Source organism: Pleurodeles waltl, chromosome 1_2 (genome assembly GCF_031143425.1).
Source record: "Pleurodeles waltl isolate 20211129_DDA chromosome 1_2, aPleWal1.hap1.20221129, whole genome shotgun sequence".
NCBI lineage: Eukaryota > Metazoa > Chordata > Amphibia > Caudata > Salamandridae > Pleurodeles > Pleurodeles waltl.
Window position 1 is genome coordinate 172,229,209 of NC_090437.1, and position 20,668 is coordinate 172,249,876.

General features: G+C 41.9%; 1 protein-coding gene across 1 annotated transcript in view; it reads right to left on the reverse strand.

Annotated features, from left to right (window-relative positions):
• Positions 1-5,399: 5,399 nt before the first annotated feature.
• LOC138299183 (zinc finger protein 282-like) overlaps positions 5,400-20,668 on the reverse strand; it is a 66,990-nt gene continuing 51,721 nt past the window's right edge. Inside the window, exons 4-7 of the mRNA XM_069237282.1 lie at positions 10,712-10,819; positions 9,730-9,843; positions 8,558-8,656; positions 5,400-7,878 (exon numbers count right to left, since the gene is read on the reverse strand). Of these exons, the coding sequence (XP_069093383.1) occupies positions 7,211-7,878; positions 8,558-8,656; positions 9,730-9,843; positions 10,712-10,819 (989 nt within the window). The 3' untranslated portion in view covers positions 5,400-7,210. The remainder of the gene's footprint in view (positions 7,879-8,557; positions 8,657-9,729; positions 9,844-10,711; positions 10,820-20,668) is intronic.

Here is a 20,668-nt window from a genome sequence, read left to right on the forward strand (position 1 = left end):
AGTTTTAATAGTATTAAAATAAATATAAAATGCAGAATATTCCTGCACCGTCATTCTTTTTATCATCTCCAGGCTCCAGGCTTGGCTCAAGCGGAAAAAAGTTTTTACTCACTATGCTAGAGTTTGTGGAACATCGTTAAGTGCAGAGAAGAAAACCTCTCTGTTGATGCACTGTTAGGGATCTGAAGGGCAGGAAATATTTGAACACCTCCCTGATCTTTCAGATCAAGAAGCAGCAGGTTTAAATGAATACGAAATATGCATCAAGAAGTTAGATATGCACTACCTTCCAAAATTCTAATTATCAGCATTTTAACTTAACATAGTCTTTCATAAACACAAGGCTCTTGCGACTCTGAATTCGTCATATATTCCACATGGTGCAATGCAAGCACTACTTTGTAAACCATTGCACCACATTATGCGTGCGCTAGGCGTAATGTATGCAAAGGGGCATTCCTACGTAGGGAGGCCCAGAAAAATAACGCAGTGAAATTTACTAGATTTCACTGCACCATTTTTAGCGTCATTATTAACAACTGCCTAATGCAGGTGTTAAGATGATGCTCCCATTTTAAACTATGGGCATCCCTGTGCTTTGCTGCATTAGTGCCATAATTTGTGCTGCTAATCGAGCAAAGCACCATAAATTTTTATGCTAATGTGGGCAAAACCACCATGGTGTGCTCTATTATAAATAAAGCCCACACATGGTGTCGTTAGGGGGGACGCAATCGGGAGAAAGAAAAGTGGCGGATCATGAATGATGCGCCACTTTCCCATAAGTATGCCCCTTGGTGTGCTTGCATTATACATCCTCTTTAGTTCCTGAAAGGAGGTGAGTTTGAATTAAGTCCTCCATGTACTCTAACGGTGGTGAAGCCAACCCTTTTCTCTAGGAATCTCCTTAGTCGATTCTCCTTGTCTTTGAGTAACAACATAATGCTACTGAGTTCTTGAGTGTGAGGAGCTCACTTTTGATAGCCCCCCCCCCTTCAGCATCCGCTAGGCTGAAAACTATAGCTAAAGTCTGCACTACAGTCTGACCCTGCCCCCAAGCTAATGCCTTACCCCAAAAGATTGTTTTGTTGGCCTCCTTCAGCATAGCTGGCAACTGCACTGACCTTTATTAAGATGGAAGTAGCCTTCAGTAAAATAAACAGCCAACTTATAGTTTATTAAAGACCAAGACCCAGATTTACTAACATCTGATGCAGCAAGACAACTTGCTGTGCTGCACCAAATGGAGAGAGCAGAAATGCGCCATAATTACTAACAAATGGCTCATTCCTGCTCTGTCGCTGCGCTGGGGTACTTGTGGCTGCCAGGTGACAAGCTGCTTTGCACCATGGTGCAAGGGTGTCTGTATTAATGTCAGTTTTGTTGTTGTGCAGAAAGGGTCACCTTCCTGCGTTACTCCAGATTTACTATGAAATGCTGAGCCAGGCAAGGCAGTATATCAAACTTAAGGGCTTGCATTGCCTTGTCTTACACATGGCAATGCAAGCCCTTGATAAGTCTAGACTCACATGCTTAGGTGCCAACTACAGCCTCCTCTAATTTGTGTTAGCCTTATCTCCGCTATGGAGTGATCAGAAAGGCTTGAAGTACTAATTGGATCCCAGTCATGTCATCTAGTTCACTTGCTGGTAGCAAAAAAGTGATTGAGGCAAGAAAAGAAGTGGTGTTGTGCACAGGAAAATGTGTAGGCCCTCTTTCACTTGTGCCATAGATGCCATATGTCTGTGAGGCCGAGCGTTGCAACCAACTCACTGATAGTGACTGATTTCCACTCGATGTCAGTTGCTGATTCTTCTGCATCCATGCCAATGTGCATGATGTCATTGAAGTCCCCTTAATGAATACCATACCTTTGGGTGCTGCCAGAAATAAGTCTGAAAGGGACTGTAGCATGTCCTGGGGAAAGGCGGGCGGCAGTATATACTCATAAGAGTCTAGATTTGCCCTTCTATGGAGCCTGTGAGCAGTACACAGTTTCCTAGTTTATCTATGTGTTTCTTTGTTACCTGAAATGGAAAGGATGTCTGTAGTAGTATGGCCACTCCCCCAAAGCACTGATTAAATCCTGAGTAAAAAACCAGAGCGTAATTCTGCCAGCCAATTAATTCACAGTTATTACCACAATGATGAGACTCATGTAGGAGAACTACTTCAAGGGAACACATAATGTACTGAAGTATCACTCCCTTTTTGTTCTGCTGTTCAGGCTGGTAACATTGCATGTGGGTATGTTGTATTCAACTGATATGTCTTTTATAAATGCATGAGTATTAATAACAGGTCATGTGGATACTGCACATTCTGCCTGTGTTGCAGCCACCTCCTCTCACATTCTGCTCTTCCTGTTTAGGGGTGAGTAAAATCACAGCAAGCTAGAGTATAGCAAATGGCTGAGGAAGTACCCCTCTCCCCCACCCGCTCCCACACCGCCTCTGGAGTCTGGAAGAAATGTGCCTTGCCCTGAAAACGGACTCTTATGGCCAGATTTACAGGAAAGTGGCGCTTCAGCTGAGTTGTACAACTTTTCTTGCGCCTACCTTGCGCCCCGCTAATGATACCATGTGTGCGGCGTATTTACAATATGGCGCACCATGGCACACGTTAGGACAATAGCGTCATAATTTATTGGTGTACTTTGGCAGGATTAGCACCATAAATTGTGGCGCTAATCCTGCAAAGTAAAGGAAGGCCCATTGGAAGTAATGGGCAGGTCATTGTAACGCCTACTCTAAACAGGCGTTGAAAATGACACTAAAAATGGCGCAGTGAAATGTTGTACATTTCACAGCCCCATTTTTATGGGCCTCCCTTCGGCGGAACGCCCCCATTGCACACATTATGCTGCCGCAGGCATAATGTGGTGCAAGGGGGCGCAAAGAGGTACAATGCAAGCATTGCGCCACTTTGTAAATATGGCAAAGGAGAATGGTCCACTTAATGCCACATTAGCGTAGAAATGACACTAATGCAGTGCTAAGAGGCGCTATGGCCTTGTACATTTGGCCCTTAGTTTTGCAGGTGACATCCAAGCATAGTCCACTATCAGCTTCTACTTCACACTCTGAGTTATCATCCCTTTTCCCCTAACTGCCTAGTATTGTCTGTGAATACCATGAGCCTGTTATGCTCCATCTTCACCTCCTCGACTTTTCATGCTGCTCCGAGAACTGCGTTCCTGAGTAGTTAAGGAGGAGGACGATGATGGGTGCAGTGGGACTGCAGAAAGTCGATTATGGGCCTGAGCTCAGATGCACCTTTTCTATCACAAAGCATCCTGTAAGGTCTCCCTTGGGAATCCAGGCCATTAACCAACTTGTGAGGAAATGGAAAAAATACAAAATGAGCGTCCTTGCGCCACTCTGTCACTCCCACCATCCTGATATTGTTTTTGGGTGCCCTACCCTCCAGGTCTTCCTCCCTCTCCACCAAGTGCTTGGTGGTGGTGTTCTTAAATTATGTTACAGTACACTTCACAGTCTGTCGGGAATCTTCTGCCATCAAGAAAAATCCCTCTACCTCCATGACACAATCCTTGCATTACATAGGCCCTGACAAATCAAGGAGACATCCAGTCTAAAGGATATTGTCCATTATTGTAACAACCCTCCACCTGGTACAGTCTCTGAGGCCTCCAACTGTATCTTTGCAAATCTATCCATCTTTGTGTTTTGGGGTGGTGGTCTGTGACAATGGTGACATGGGCCCACCAATGTCTTCCAGTAAATGACACCACTAATCTATGTCTAGTGCACACAGAGAACAGAAAGAAGAGGGAAGGGGCAGAGAGTCAAACACTGAATGCGGGCTTAAATGAGGACAGTAATCATGGCCGCCCAGGAGGTTTGCACCCCACACTGGGCCACACCAAAAAAAAAAAAAAGGGGGGGGGGCAGTGGAACTCCAGTGGACCGCAAGTGATTTTAGTCAGGTAGCTGAAGGCTGGCAGCCCAGTTCACCACACTGGTCTGTCTGCACACAGTCTTACAAATTGACACTTCAAGCTTCACTTCAGGGGCTGCATCGTCTAGCAAGTTTGGCAGACGGGGAGATCCAGGGTCAAAGGTACACAGCCTCAAAGCAGGCAGAGAGGTCAAGACAAGAGGACTCCCCTCAGCGATGTCGCAGCCAGCACCAAAGCAATGTGCAGACTTACCATGCCTCGGATGCCATCCAGTGCAAACGTGCATCATGCCTCTGCGGCCTTTACTCCACAGAGCCCCTGGAGATACACCTCCCATCCCAAATCCACTCACAGTATAGTTTAGAAAAGAGCACCTGACCCACACACAGTAGCAGCCCAATACCTCATTAACACATGGGGACTTTTCTTCAGGCCTTCTTTTATTAAGTAATGTCTCTATTGGTGGTGAGGAGGGATCGTTAAGCTGATCCGAGCCCCGGTCCTCCAGACTGCACTCCGATGACCAACATCTGCAGCAGGTGGCAAGATTGGCTCCTGACGATCTGGGCTCCAGAGCCCACCTCTCCATCATCTACAGATGCAGCATAGGACCAGGAACCTTGCGGAGCCAGCCACAGCCCAGCACTTGACCCTGAAGCATGGGCTGACACCTACACTTATCCTCGTGGCAGGATTATTCGGGACTAGGAATACATGTTTATGGAATAATGTGGATTAAATATAAATGTCTATTTGCTGATCCAACCACAATGTAAAAAAGCAAGCTTTACAAATAATTGAGGACCTGATGTGCAAAGCTTCTCGCATATGTAATTAATATATGAACTTGGAAAAAGTCACAAGTAAAGCATGCGTAAAATATGCCAAATCCACAGTGCCACATTAGAGTATGACTGTATGCACGTGTTTACAATATGAATGCATTTGTGTGGCACAAGCGGCCATACATGATATTCACAAGTTTCTGGAAATATAGTAGGCACACTTTTCAGAGCATCTAACTTACAAGTTAATGGATCTGGTGCATGTAGTGCAAAACCAGTAAAATTATGCAGCAATAAATCAAATATCTGGGCGATTTGTATAGGGAGGGGTGGAATGCGTGGCTAAAACCATATTTTTTTTAAGAAAAAATGACATATAGTAAAATGAGTTAACGTTGGTAACATTCTCTAATCCTAGTCATAGTTATGTAAATCTGTATTCTTAGTGGATACCATATATTTGTAGCTGTAAACTGTGCCGTAAAGACGCTCAGATGAATGTACTTGAATCACTAAAAAGATGAACTTGTGCCTATAAGGGATAAACGATGCTTTGTGTAAATTATAAATTTGACCTGACCATTCTGAATTACGCCAAAACTGCATGCCAACTTCTATGTAGTATGATACTTTCTTCCGAAGAATTATGTATTACGTGTAATTTACAAATAAATTACAAAAACATTGGAGCATTATATAATTTGTAAGTAATATGATATTCAATTATTTTATTGACCATCGCAGTCTACATTAGGCCTGTAGGGTTTAGTAGATGGACAAAGATTTGAAAACAAGTTGTACAACAGATCATTTCTGAAACCGTTTTAACAAGACGAGACCGTCATCACACTTGAGTCAACAATAATAGGTTTCCATTAATTTTGCAAAACACCTTGTGGAACTATGTCAGGGTAGACACTTGCACTTCATTGCTACTTCCCTGAAAACACAGACCAAACACAGACCATGCTTACATCCTAAAGCGAGTAAAGAGAGCACTGTTCAAATCAGAAAAAACATTTAATTTTCTGGGATATATTTACCATGTACACAGTCATTCATTAATATTAAAAACCTTTCATAGATCAGTGAGAGAGTATAAATGAATTGGGGGTTGGTGGGTGTTCCTTTGAAATGAATTAATATCCTCATCTCTATAACTTTGTAAGTAGCTCTTGTATAACAACAGAAGTTTAAAGCATAATTGATTTGTATTTATGTAGACTAACATAATTATGTTCAATATTCAGTAATGTGAATTTGCCAAACATATTTGTCTCTATTAGCAGGCAATCGTTTCTTACTTACTTTTATACACAATATCAGCATCAAATGATTTTCTCTTCTTTGGTAATTTATTATCAAGATGAGGTTTTGTTTTTTTACCTTGGAGGGTATGTCGTAGCTGATAGCATCTCTAATACAAATGCCAGTGCTAGCTAAGTCACACAGGGTGAAATTTACAATGGAAAAAATACTGCACATAAGGGCTATTGTGTAATGTTCATTTTAAAATAAATATTAGCTGAGAGCAGATACTGTCACTGGAAAATTACTTTATAATGTAGAGGCGGTTACAGTTTCTAGTCAAAATCAAAATGGAAACCTTTGAACATATTTTAATTTTGCCAGATACAAGAAAGTTCCCTTAGCACAAATAAATATGAAAAAAGATGGTAGATGCCTTCCCCTCCTTTCGTCTCCAAATTCTGTGCCTTTATTCATCCAGGAAGATGCTTAACCTCCCGGCATTTATACAGACAAATGCTTGTATGTGAAAATCACTCCACTGTACTCATTAGTGGTGGAGGGGTTAATGGTGACCAATGGTGCTTTTTCAGGTCATCAAAAAAAAAAAAAAAAAAGGTTAAACATGTTGTCCTATTCTTCACAAGAAGAGAGGTTAAATATGTATACAAATTCAGCGAAGGGCTTCAATTGTGTACTTAATCTGAAGAAAACAGGCCAACATGCCTAGAATGACACATCTGTATCCATTAAAGTGTAATTCTGCCTCATACTTTTCTCACTCTGAGGTCATTTATTAGGATTATATTGCTGTTGGTTACTTTTTGCAATTTGGCTACATTGCATAAATGAGCACAGCAGTTGTCCCCATGTTGTAGGATTAGAAAAAAGAAAGAAAAAAACACAAATGTTGATTTTAATACCTACATTACTCTAATAATAGTTCCTTTCTGGAGTTTTTATGGTGTGACTTTCATGGACAGATAACCATGGTAGGCTTGGAATATTGCCTCTGTAATTTCTGCAGTTCCAAGATGGGCTTCACTGATCTCAGTGTGCATGTACTACATTTTGGTGTTGGTTGAACACATCTCCTAGTATGACATTATCATATTTCTAGGGAGGACAGGTTCACTGGCCCTTAGGAATGGATCCTTTTATTGTTAAATCCAAAGTTTTGTCTTGTTCCTTTAGAAATAGATTTGATTTCCTAGCAACAACCATTTTATTATTTGTTATTAGAATAGCCATGGGATCAAAGCATCATTGCTTTGTGAGTTATCTGGTGTCTAATTAGGCCACCCTTTTGACAGAAGCTTTTCCCGCAGATAGTACAGTGATAAGGTCGGTCAACCATGTGTGTTATCTGGTGTCTATTGAGAACTCCTTTCTGACTAAAGCTTCTGTCACACATAGTACACCGATAAGGTCTCTCTCCTGTGTGTGTTCTTTTGTGTACAAAAAGATTGTCCTTCTTCCTGAAGCTTTTCCCGCATTCTGTGCATTGGTATGGTCTCACTCCCATATGTTTCCGCTTATGTCTAGTAAGATATTCCTTCTTACTGAAAGTTTTCTTGCATTCTGTACAGGAGTATAGAATAAGCTTTTTTTGTAGGTTTGGTTGACATGCTATAAGGTTTGCATGACATAAGGTACTGTCCCAGGCATCATAGGTCTCTGATGCATGCAACTTTTTGTTTCCAGGAGTCAAACTGAGATGTTCTGGATCACTCACACCACTTTCACAATGGGTAGGCTCATCTCTTCTCAATTCTTGGGTAAATTCTGACCAAAGTGGAGTTCTTGAGTGTGTTCCCTTCTCATAATTAAAAGGCATATCCATTTTTGTTCTTCCAGCAGCAGTTTTATCAATTAATCTTCCAGTATCGTCTACTTTATCCTTTTTTTCCAAGGTTCCATCACCTATTGGACAAAGATACAAGTCAGGTGAGCACTTTCTTTTTAATTAAAGAAAGGCTAAGAAATTTGGCTTAGTAATTATTATTCTTAATAGAAACAAAACATGTACAAAAGAATCCCAACCACATGATCTATCAATGTTTACAGCAGGATGATGGTTGGCAAGTTTCACAAGTAAGTTTGGAACTAGTTTGCAGCTTCCTGTTTCGGTGTACAGATGGTAATTCAAGCAAGTGCCTGCAGAACAGTTTCTCTCCGACAATGGAAGCTGTGACTCAGCTGTGCTCCTGTCAGGGTGTGAAGCAGGATACAACTCAACGCACGCTGGAGAAGGTTGTGCCATTCTCTTACAATGCTACAGCTAGCACAATAACAGGCTAGCTCAGTTATCAAATGCAGATCCTATTTCTGACCTTCCATCTAGGGCCATGGCAGCAGGAATTCAATTAATTATGTTTTTTGATGAATTGGGGAGTCTGAAGATAAGACTAGTGCGAGGTTAAAAAATGGTACAATGGACATTTAGGTAGACATTTGTATTGCGTTGATACTAAGAGGACTAGACTAGCTTATTGTATAGCTCTACATCTATCCTGGTGACAACAGGCTTACACTGTGCAAAGAGGAGAAAGATAAATGGTCTTAAAAGCCCCTATTCCAAAAATATGCAATAATAACTCACAGTTCGCACTGCTGGCATTCTGTAATTTGTCAAGTTCTGGGTAGTCCTCACAGTACGGCTCTTCCTCATGCTTAATACGAAATAAAACCACCTCATGGTCTGTTATAAAAAATACATTCAACTATAGCATTAGAATTTACAGACAAACACATTACACCATAGAGAACATTATATATGGAAAACACAAACCACCAATCCATTGCTATCCAACCGTCTATTCAAGGAGCAGGCATGGACTTAGATGGTATCTGGTCTCTTGCACAAGTATATCAAATGGACTCTCAAGGAGCAAGCTCACATTGAAATATTTGAACACTGCTGCCATGAAGAGTTATGCTGAGGGTCAATTACACAACACATGAACATTGACTGGATTTAATAAATACTGTCAAAGAAAGAAAAACAATTTGATTTCCATGTCTCCTCTATGCTTTTACTTTTATCAGGAGTTTGTAGGTGTTGTTTTTGAACACAAGAAACATTAACACATAGTAAGTGAGAAATGAGTGAAATGGTTTGTAAAGCAATTCAACAGAAAATAACAGGTCAAAATTTGTCAGTTGGTAGCACTATAATTTTATCTTGAGGAAACGTTTTGTGCGGAGAAAATTAAAATATTTTACTTCTATGCTAAACATGGGATAGAGGGCAAAGAAGGTTCCCTCCCTTAAATGACTGGCAGAAAGTTAACTTTGCAGCATTCTAAGAGGCTGATTTCGAGTTTGGCAGAGAGGATACTCCCTCACAAAGTCCATCCGCCCCTAAAGGGCAGTGAAAACTACTAAATGAACCCACATCATGGGTGACAGCATTCCTGGTGAGGGGAGGTCATTTGTTTTTGTATTTTTTAAAACAAAACTCGCTTTAGTATTTTGTTTTTGAAAATACAGATACACGTTAAAAGTCTGATGGATATTACTGCCATACTGTTCTTCAAACGTTTAACACATGGACAGGGACCGCTGACTAAGCAGTTCCTGCCAATGTTAAGACATGTCTGCTGGGCCAGCAGACTTCTCTAAATATGGCAGGTGGAGGACCCTCTGTATGGCAGGAGTAAAATAAAACCATACAGAGGTACTTCCATATGCCAAAGTCTAAACCAGGCACTAAATATGCTGTCAAGAGGGTCACTCATCAACCAATAAATCTCAAGAACGTTTGTAATTTACCTGCCCTGGGGTCAGTGGTGCTTTCTCTGATTTCTTCTCCAAGATGATCAATAAAAACTGGAACTGGTTTGTCTTCTTTCCTCAAACCAAGGTCACTGCTTGCAAAAGGAAGTCCTGTAAAGCAGGTTAAAAACTGTTATTTTTCAGAAACAAAAGGACTGCTTTATCAATCATTAACTTACAACATTCTTTAAAGCTGGATGTAGCTATTCGAACATTTCAGTCTCAGACATTTGCTTACATTGACGAGAAGAGCACGCTATTGTGCACATGTTCAGCTCAGTGCTGTTGATGCACTTTTGGGTAAGGATAGGTGAGCCGTATAAAAAAAAAGTTTTGAACTATTTGACAACAATTCTGTATAGGGAACATTTTCAACATTTCTAGATTTAAAATAATGAGCTTGGGGATGGGGAAATGACATAACAATAAAAGATTAGACCTAAAGCTTCTGGACAGCGGGCAATTAGATGTGGGGATGGTGGCGAAGAAGGAAGAATGGGAGGGGGTTAGTTTATTGCATTTTATCTTTGCCAAGGTTAACAATACCCACTACAAGGCATTTTAACACCAAAACAAAATTATTGAAAATTTCAAAAATAAACTTGTCAGAGACTATTTTCTCTATGGAATTATGTACTTTTGAAACACTAATATCACCCACAGCATACAAAAGCCTCCATGGTAATCTCCCTTTGGTACTTTCATATGGAGAATGGTTTGCTGTAGGTGATGAGGTTTAATTTGGAACAATAAGAATAAAACAATCTCTTCTTCTGAGGTCAGGACTGGCCATTCAGCTACTCTGGAAATTTCCTAGTAAGCTGTAGGCTAGGTAGCTGGTTTCAGAGTAAAACAGCATACCATGACTCAACCATGGCCCCATGCCCTTGTTGTAGTCATTGCTTCAATACATTTAGGGCTTTTAATCTTTTTGTTAGGGCTGATTTTGGATTCCAGTCCAGCCTTTCTTCTTCCTCACCTGTACTGTGGCGAATAGTTGCTTTTCCTGCTTCTGTGTTCCAAGATGTTTGCAGATGCAGCCTATCATCTCTGTTTATACTGAAAACAGGACTGCTACTTGTGTCATCTGTTAAACAAAGGCAAACATTAATTTTGTACAAGTTCATATAAAACATTGTATTACTTTTTGTACCAGATTATTCTGTTCGATATCCACTTCTCTTTGGCAGGACACCCAAACTTGATTAAGTGCTCTGTGCTTGAGAAGCGACACACTACCCGTCTTACTAAGGCAATTTACGTAAAGTAAAAGCTATATAATTATTAAAGCTTTTCTCAAATCAGGCATATGCCGTTTACTTTATTTGAGACTGTGATCTGAGCCAGTAGAGGTCGACCTAAAAGCAGACACAGGTATAGTACTAAGGCCCTGGGGCTGATTTAGGATGGGGAGCCCTGCGGCCACTATAGGGCCCAGGGAGCTTAACCCTGGGGCCGAAATTTCCAGAAAAGTGGAGGGGGGGTCAGGGACCCCATGCCCTGGGGCCAACAAACTTTTAAAAATGAGGGGGGGCACACGTGCCCATTAGTGGCCCGAGGGTCCCATGCCTTGGAGTCAGCTTAAATACTGTGTCCCATGAAGCCCACCCTCGGGACACAGTATCACTGCTGCACGGGCACGGAAACTTATTTTTGCTCCGGCCCGTTGAGAAAATGTTTGAATCTCCTGCATAATGAGAGCAAACAGAAAGGTGGTTCCCAGCAGGTGGGAACTTTTAAAATGCTCTAGCTGGCTGAGAGCAGACTTGAGATCTGTTTCCCAACAGATCAAGATATTGCTCCTGCCTGGAGGGAGCAGCATAAATAGTGCTCCCCCTGGGCAGAAGCAATGTCAGCTCCTGCAGCATGCGGAGAGCTGGCTGGGGGTGCTGGGCCGTCAGGCTCCCCCTACAGCCCCCAAAGCTGGACCTGGTGGGTGCACTGGGTGGGCACCCACCTCTAAATAGTGCATTGGGCTTTGGGGGATGGGATTCTAGGGCCAAAACAGGCTCCAGTAAGGCTTGAGGTTGGCGGCTAAATGGCACCCTTCCCTGTAAAATACATAGGGCCCTGGGGGATGTGGTCCCCAGGGTCTAATGAATCTCAGAGAGGGGGGCCACATTGTCCCCTTCCCTTTTAAAACAAAAACACCCTTAGGGAATGGGGTCCCCAGGGCCTAATAAAGGTCGAGAAGGGGGGGACTGCATACCCCCTACCCTTAATATATATTTATTGGCCCCAGGGGATGGGATCCCTGGGGCCTGAATGACAACCCTATGCTGTGTACGGCAAAGCTGTACATGGTGTGGGCTTGGCAGTGTGCTGGGGTTTCGGCCACAAGGCCTGGCAGCAGGCCAAGCCCTATGATCAACCTCCGCTGCACCTGGCCAGAGGCTGCGAGCAAGGTGGGGTTGGGTGCCTGCAGGAAGTTGGAAGCATGGCCTGGCAGAAACACAAGCCCTGCAGCTAACACCATGATACGCACAAGCAAATGCTGTGTGTGGCCTGGGTTGGCTGCCTCCGAATGGCTGCCAGCAGGGTGTTGGATGCAGGACTTGGCTGCAAGCAAGGCTGTGTGGCAAACCCCATGCCAAGCGTAACGGAAAACTGTGCGCAGCGTGAGGCTGGCTGTCTGCAGGGATGTTGGCCACCTCTAGGTGGGTTGCCCATAGTGGCTGGCTGCAGGCCACGCCTTGCAGCCATCCCGCCATGCACAGCCAAATGTTGTGCGGAGCGGGGGTTAGCTTTACATCTGGTAATCAAATATTACTTGACATTAAAAAAAGGTAGAATTTCACTGAAAAAACAAAGGCTAAAGTAACATTATAGTTACATGTGATAAAAGATCTGTTTTTGTAAAAAAAAAAAAAAACGAAATTCACCGAAAAACCCCAAAAGTTTAAAGTAATGTTATAGGTAGGTGAATGTCAGTGACAGCATTAACGTTCTTAACTTAAAAAAACCAAAACAAATGTTATAGTTCGCAGAGCAAACTATAACTAGTGCCCTGCCATGTACTGCTTATGACCTTGCATATTACAGCATCATGACATGTTCTATGACATAATTTATAACATCACTGATGACATCTCAAATGACATCACTGATGTAATTGATTTTTTCCTTTACATGAAGTAATATCTTACAATACAGCTGCAGCCAGCCACCCACATGTACAGCCTTTGGAAGCGTGTGGCAAGATGCTGGCCAACCACCCAAGCAGGACCAGGAGGTCATGCACCAATTAGTGGGCGACCACCCACAGACTCCATCCCAAATCCTTCTTTTTCTTTTTTTTTTAATATTGTTTTCCCGATCCTGTCCAAGTCCCTCAGGAGTCACAGGATTTATGTGGGATTCCAGAGAGTGCAATGACTAGCAGGATTCCTGATGGATCACTCCCCACCCCAATTTGTTTTCCAAATATGACCTGTTCCACCCACAAGGGTCTGCCTTTGCTCCATAACCAATCATCTGCTGCATAACAAAGATTTTAAAAATGTGTTTCTAGCTCAATTGGATTGAAGTTACTAATTTGCGACATGCATTCACGCATAGTGGAATGCCCTTTACAAAGGTTACCTAGTCATCTTTCAGTAGATAATTCCTATATTCAGTTAGCTAATACTACCCGATACTAATGAGGTAAAATCTTGTGTAACAATGACAAAATAATGAAGTAATACTATAAAACAAAATCCCAGATTATGCAGCACAATTGGCCTTTTCTTGCCACACAATTTTGTCAGCCTGCTGCATAATCCCAGTGGACTGCTCATGCATATATATTTTTTTTGAATTAGCAGAACATGTGGACCAAGTCCTCGAGGCATGCCATGATGGCTGCAACATTTTTGTTCAGGCTGAGTCCAGCCAATCACAGCACAACTCCTTCGGGACCATTTTGCTCCTTAATGAGCAAGACTGGCAACTGGAAATAAGCCCACTCACCCAATCGGAATGCTTTATTTTTTTAAAAATTTGTGATACTGCGGGACTCTCCTCTCAAGATTTCTCTATTTTTACAAACCTTAATTTCTCAAAAACTCCTGTACAGATTTAAACTAAATCATAAAAAAGTTTGCTTTCTGCCGAATTTTCGTGTACTTCTGTTCAGCCATTTTTCTCAGTATCGTTGTATGGAAACTGTGAGGATAAACGTATTTTGGGACCACCAACCCCACCTTCACCTTTTTTCAGCACCCACTTTAAGGATCACCCCAACATTTTCCAGGAAGGACCCGAGGTGAATTAACTTTTTTTTGTAAAGTTTTGTGGCGATTCATCAAATGCCACTAAAGTTATAGCAGTCACAATCTGCTTAATTACCATTAGGACATGGGATCAGGCAGGCTCACCACCTTCTCTGGTATAAAGCAAAGCTTCCCTTTTCTCGTGGAAGATGTTGGGAGAAGAAATGGTTTATGCCATGGAGTTCTTTAATATGTCCTTGTTTTACCAAAAGGTATTTAACAAAAACTAAGATGCAAGGAGTTACATTTGTTCAGTCTTGTAAAATCACATTCAACAGTCTTCATGGTTATTAGGGTTGTTGTTACCATTTTCAAACCAGTTGTCACTTGCTATATGTCAGGCAGTAAAGGTTTTTTCCTTGTGTCATTTGTATTGTAGTGTGGTGGTAAACTCGGATTTTACATCTGCTAGAAAAACAAACATTCTAGATAAACTTACTCAGAGTGTTGCTGGTGCTTGCCAGATGCTCTATGTAAAGGAGAGGTGGAGAGGGGTGAGGGTAGGAGTACGTGTGTGTGTGTGTATATAGCGCACGCTGTGAGGACCGGTTCGGTCCTCATAGTGTGAGTAAACACCGTCAGTTCAAGACAAACACTATCCTTGTGAGGACCGCTGCATTATGAGGACGGGTCCCTGTACTGTGTTTAGGTAGTTTTGAGCAAGTGTACCACAAAACTAAAAGTGCAGTTATATTTGCCTCGGTCCGCTTTATATCCTTCCATACTATCAAGCCACACCTGGAGTTAGAACAGTAAATACACACTTCATTATGGTCAATGGCCGGTTCTCGAACCAATTTCTTTCATTTACAATTTATCCACCACCTTCATATTATTATAAGTAGAGGACCTTGTTACACACTCTTTTCAGCTGGTGCTACACCATGGGTCGCAGCATGGCCCGCGGCTCATTCCACTGCCTTCCTGGCGTCCTGTGTTATTCAGTGGGACGCCCTTAATACCTGCTGCCTAGAAAGTCCTGTAAAGGGCTGCTGAGGACTATTCCTCACCTCAATTGTCGGCTGAGCTGGAAGTGTTCCTTCCCTTGGGGGCCATATTCTTGCTCTCTGTAGGTTCTTCTTCCTAGAATTCCTGAGGAAGGGTTTTTATTTAACTAATCCATCATGGAGGATCCATCCTGTATTCCTGCCAGCATTTCCCAATTCATCATGGCAGCCTCAGTCTTTCCTGTGTCACTTCTTGTTTTTGGGTATATAAGGAGCAGAACTGTCTTTCTGCTTTGCACTGCAACACTCCTTGCTCCTGCATGTGTATCATCGCTCCTGCTGGTGTCTTCTTGCTCCTGTTGCATCCATTCTGAACCTTTCTATTCTTCTGGTTCTGGTATTCCACTAGACTTTTCTACGCCATCTGAGCCTTGCTGAAATCCTGGCCTTCTGCCATCAGTCCTCATCAGCTTCCCGGGAGTCTCCGATCACCATCAGAGGTTTTTTCCCTTTGGGGTTGTTGGAAATTGCCCTTTCTGCAGGATTAGCCCCCAAACCTTTTGCCTTGCTCCTCCTATTTTTCTGACTTTCTTTTTCCTGGCTTTAGGACACTGGACACTTTACCACTGCTAGCCAGTGCAAAGTGCATGTGCTCTCTCCCCTAAAACTTGGTATGATGGGCTTATCCTGTTTGGCATATTTAATTTACCTGTTAGTTCCTTCTAAAGTAGTATACCATATACCCAGGGCAGGTAAATTAAATGCTGCTAGTGGGCCTGCAGCACAGATTGCGCCACCCACAGAAGTAGCTTTTCAAACCTGTCTCAGGCCTGCCACTGGAGGGCCTGGGTACGCAGTTTACTGCTACATTTGAAACTACTGCCAAGGCCTCAACTCCCCTTTTATTACACCTAAGTTACCCCTAAGGTAGGCACTAGGTAGGCCCATGTGCAGGGTACTGTGTATGTAAAAGGTAGTACGTGTACTTTTAAGTTTTACTTGTCCTATTAGTGACAAACAACCTATTTCGTTTTTCACTACTGTGAGACCTGCTGCTCCTCTCATAGGTTAGAATTGGGAATTCCCTTATATATTTTTAAGTGGTAATTTCTAATTTGAAAACAGTAGCATGGACGTTTGGCATGTTTGGAATGGCATTGAGAAATCCTGCTGCTGGTGTAGTTGGATTTCACCTTACTATTTTAGAAATGCCACGTTTAGGAAGTGAACAAACACAAATGATGGACGGAATGCGGAACCAATGAAACACCCACCCCAGTCACAGATCTGGGTTTAATCCATCAATTCTTTCGCTCACCATGCCACCCCAGTTTGGACCAGCCACATGCAAATCCGTCTTGACCCTGATCTTCATGGGAACAGTACAACCCGAACGGGCAGGCCAGGTCCTCCCTGTACTGGAACAAGCATCCTGGGACCGGTTTTAGGGTATCACCCTTCATCAGCCAGGCTAGATTGAATCTGGTGGCATAGCAAGCACAGTACCCACGTCTGGGCATACCCTTCCCACTTGGGGCGACAAATGTAATAGCACGGCAGTACTCACGCTATTTTGCATATGCCAAGCTATTACTGGGAAGTTACTGCATTGTGCATATGTGCCTCTAACACATTACCTTCTTTTCCTTACCCAACGTTTTTGATGACATGCTGGGATTGATGTACTTAGGGGATCGATGGTAATTCATATGTACCTCTCTAGGACTAATAAGCATGCCTTACCCTAGGCCTTTGCTGTTATATGGTGTGATTTCTTCGTCCTGCTCAGGACAACTAGCACTATAGAAATGACTGTCCCATTTACAAAGTAATGATGTTTTATGATGTGTGCAACCTACCAGTCTGCTTCTTCCTCTATACACGGTGATACTTGACAATTGCTTAGGTGGCACGTAATTATTGATTAACGACGTTCTGGGTCTAATGATGTATACAATATAGAATTGGCTAGGGTATGCACCTGGTTTAGATGCATACCCTAGCCAACCAGAAACCCCATTTCTAACAAGGGATTTTCCTCTTGGGGTCCCTTCTGGAGGGCACTATCTGCTTAAACGTTCAATGGTTGGTGGCTTTGTGGCTACCAGAAGGGGGTCACCCCTACCTTTGGCAGACTAGGATGGTCAAAACCTGGACTTACGGATTTTCCCATCGGTCCAAGGCTGAAAATAGTAGTCCATCCTACAGGAAGCTGACAGCTCGCTAACCACACCAAACTAACTATAACTCGCCACTCTACCATGCACTGTATTGTGACAAATAATGTAATTTGAGCAGTTACAAGTGTTGTTTTGAATGCTATGATTTCAAATGCTATAAGTGATGTAGTATGCAAGGGTATAAATAGTGCATTGAAAAGGCATGGGTTATGGTTAATGTAGTGTGGCGAGTGAGTTGGAAAGACTGTTCGCAGGTGCGCGACTAGTATTAATTTTAAGGTGGTGCGTAAATTATAAATTGAAGTTATAATTATAACTAGGGCTCCCTGCTTTCAGTTTTTACTCATTCTTACAGATACAGACAAAAAACATTGTTTCCTGGCTCTATTTATTTTTAAAAGCGGAAAAATACAGATAATCTGGCTTCTTTTGAGTGACTCTCCGCAATGCGATTAATGACTTTCAGGCCAATAGCTGTACATATTGGAAGCATGGGGAGTTAGAAATCAAAATGAGATTTGCTTAAATTACTGCATAACACATAACATATTTGTGCTATTATGCTAATTTTTTAATGTGGTTTTATTATTTTATTATTGTTGGCTGTGTAATGTGCTAAAACCTGACTTCAAATCATCAAAGTAATAGTGTACGGTTATCCATTAAATAAATGTTGAAATATATGAGTTAAACAAAAACTAAATATGGATACTTACAAATAAGATTGCCAAAAATTAAATATGAATAAGTTCAGACGGAAATGTTCAAAAAACAAATACCAGGAACCTGGGAGCCCTAATTGTAACTTTTACAATTATTTTTGTTTGTGTATCTTAATTTGGGTTTGTATCGAAAGAATACATAAGATATTTCTAACTATAAATTATCCTTACCCTTTGCTTTTTTCATTGTATGTTAATAGTCTAAATTTTTATTAAAAGTGTGTTTGAAACCACAGTGTGGAGTGTCGTAAAATGGAGTGTAGTACAGTACAGTGAAGGAGAGTGTTGTCATGTGTAGTGTCATAGATTGTATTATTGTACAGGGGAATAGAGTGGAGTGACTTAGCATACAATGGAGTTGCGTGGTTTGTCGTATTGTGGAGTGGGAGTATTGTAGAGTGCAGCGGTGTGTTGTACAATGTAGTGGCATGTCGAACAGTAGAGCTGAGTGTGGTACAGTGGAGTGTTGTTGACTACAGTGTCATGAAATGGAGTGTGGCAGAGTGGAGCATCATTTAGTAGAGTGTTGCAGAATGGCATAGAGTGTAGCAGAGTGTTGTAGAGTGTAACAGCATGGAGTGGAGCTCAGTGGAGTACAGTGTTGTATAATTCAGTGTTATCAAGTGTAGTGTCATGGAGTAGAGTAGCAGAGAATCTCATATAGTGTAGTGTTGTACAGTGGAGTATCATTATTTGTGAGAACACAGTGCATAGTAGAGTGGCAAGTTAAAGTTAATTTTGTCTGGTTAGCAAGCTGAAAAATTGTGGAACGAGGTCCTGCTACTTATAATAATTTGAAGGTGGTGGATAAATTGTAAATGAAAGTTATAACTATAACTTTAGATTTTTTTTTATTTGTGTAGTTTAAACTTGGTTTGTGTAGGGACAATATGTTTTCCTAACTATAACTAAACTTCAACCTTTGTTTTTTTTCATTAAGTTTAATTTGTTTTAAATCTTTTAATAAAAAGGTATTTGAAATCATAGAGTCCAGTGTCGCAAGTGGAGAGTTGTTATGTTAAGTGTTGTACAGTACAATGGAGGGAAGTGTTGTTAAGTCTATTGTCATAGAGTGGAGTATTGTAGAGTGCAGTAGCCTGTCGTACAGTGTAGCAAAGTGTTGTATAGTGTTAGTGTAATGGCATGGTGTCTAATGTAGTGGAGTCAAGTATTGTAGACTGTAGCAGTGAGTTATACAGTAGAATGGTGTGCTGAACAGTAGAGCAGGGTGTTGTAAACGGTCATAGTGGAGTAGAGTGAAGTAGAGTGTAAAAGTGAAGTGCTGTCAAGGGAGGTTTCATAGAGTACAGTGGAGGAGAGTGCTGTACAATTAAGTGATGTGTCATAGTGGAGTGGCGTATTGCAGATAGAAGTTGAGTGGTGTGTCATTGAGTGCCATACAATGTAGTACAGTGGCGTAGAGTGATGGGTACAGAGTGCAGTAGAGTGGCAAAGATTGATATAAAGTGTAGTACGGTTTTGTAGAGTGGAGTTGCATACAGTGGAGTACAGTGTTGGATATTGGAGCGGCATAGCTAGGAGTATAGTAAAGTAGCATAAAAGTGGGATAAAGTGCACTACAGTGGAGTATAGTGGACTGGAGTACACTGGATTACAGTAGTGAGGAGTAAAGTGTAAGAGTGGAGTAGCGTGTTCTAGACTATAATGGCATGGAGTTCAGTAGAGTGGAGCAGCGTAGTATACAGTTGAGTGAAGTTTCATAAATTGGAGTAATGGGTTGTACAGTAGAGTTTAATGGTGTGTCGTACAGTATTGGAAAGTGATGTAGATTACAGTAGAGTACAGCGACATACAATCTAGTTGATTTATGTGGAGTGGTGTACAGTAGATTTTGTATAGCGGATTGGCATACAGTGTTATAGAGTACAATGGCATAGGGTGGTGTGGAGTGGCATACAGTGGAGCAGTGAAGTGGAGTTGAGTGCTGTGTCAGAGTAGAGTGCAATAAAGTGGGGTGCAGGGGCATACAAAGAGTTGCATACATTACTGTATAGTGGACTAAAGTATTGTGGAGTTGTGGCGCATAGTGGCATTCAGTATAGTACAGTGTTGTACGAGTAGTGAAGTGGTACGGACAGAAGTAAAGTGTTGGAGAGTGGCATACATGTAGTAGAGTGGAGCCGCATAGAGTATATTAGGGTGTGAAACTGTAGAGCTGCGAAGAGTGGGTTGTTGTATATTAGCGTAAACAGTACAGTGGAGTAGAGACGAATGGAGTGGTGAAACGCACATGGAGTAAAGTACAGTAGAGTGTATTGGTGTGTCGTAGGGTGGTGTGGAGTGTACTGGTATAGCGTAGGTAGTAAACTCTTTTAAATTGGAGTGGGGTCTCGTACAATTGAGTGGAGTGCTGTGTCATATAAAAAAATTTAGTCTAGTGGAATAGAGTGTTGTACATTGCAGTGTACAGGCATAGAGTGGAGTATAGAGTTAGATAGTGGAGTAGAATGTTGCAGTGTGCCATGAAGTGTGCTAGACTTTTACAGAGCGGAGCTACTTAGTGGCGTACAGTGGACTACCGTATGGTGGAGTACCGTTCTGTGGACTGAGAAGACTGGAGTGCCAGATAGTGGAATGGTGTACAGTGGCGTGACGTGGAGTGGAGTAGGGTATAGTGATTAGCGTAGAGTGGGGTGGCATAGACTGAAGTAGCATAGTGTAGAGTTGAGAAAAATGTTATAAATTGGAATAATGTCTCACACAGTAGAGTGAAGTGTTGTCATGCAGTGTTGGAAACTGTTGTAGAGTGGAGTAGAGTGTTGCCCAATAGAGTGTACAGGCAAAGAGCTGAATGTAAATTTGGACAGTGGAGT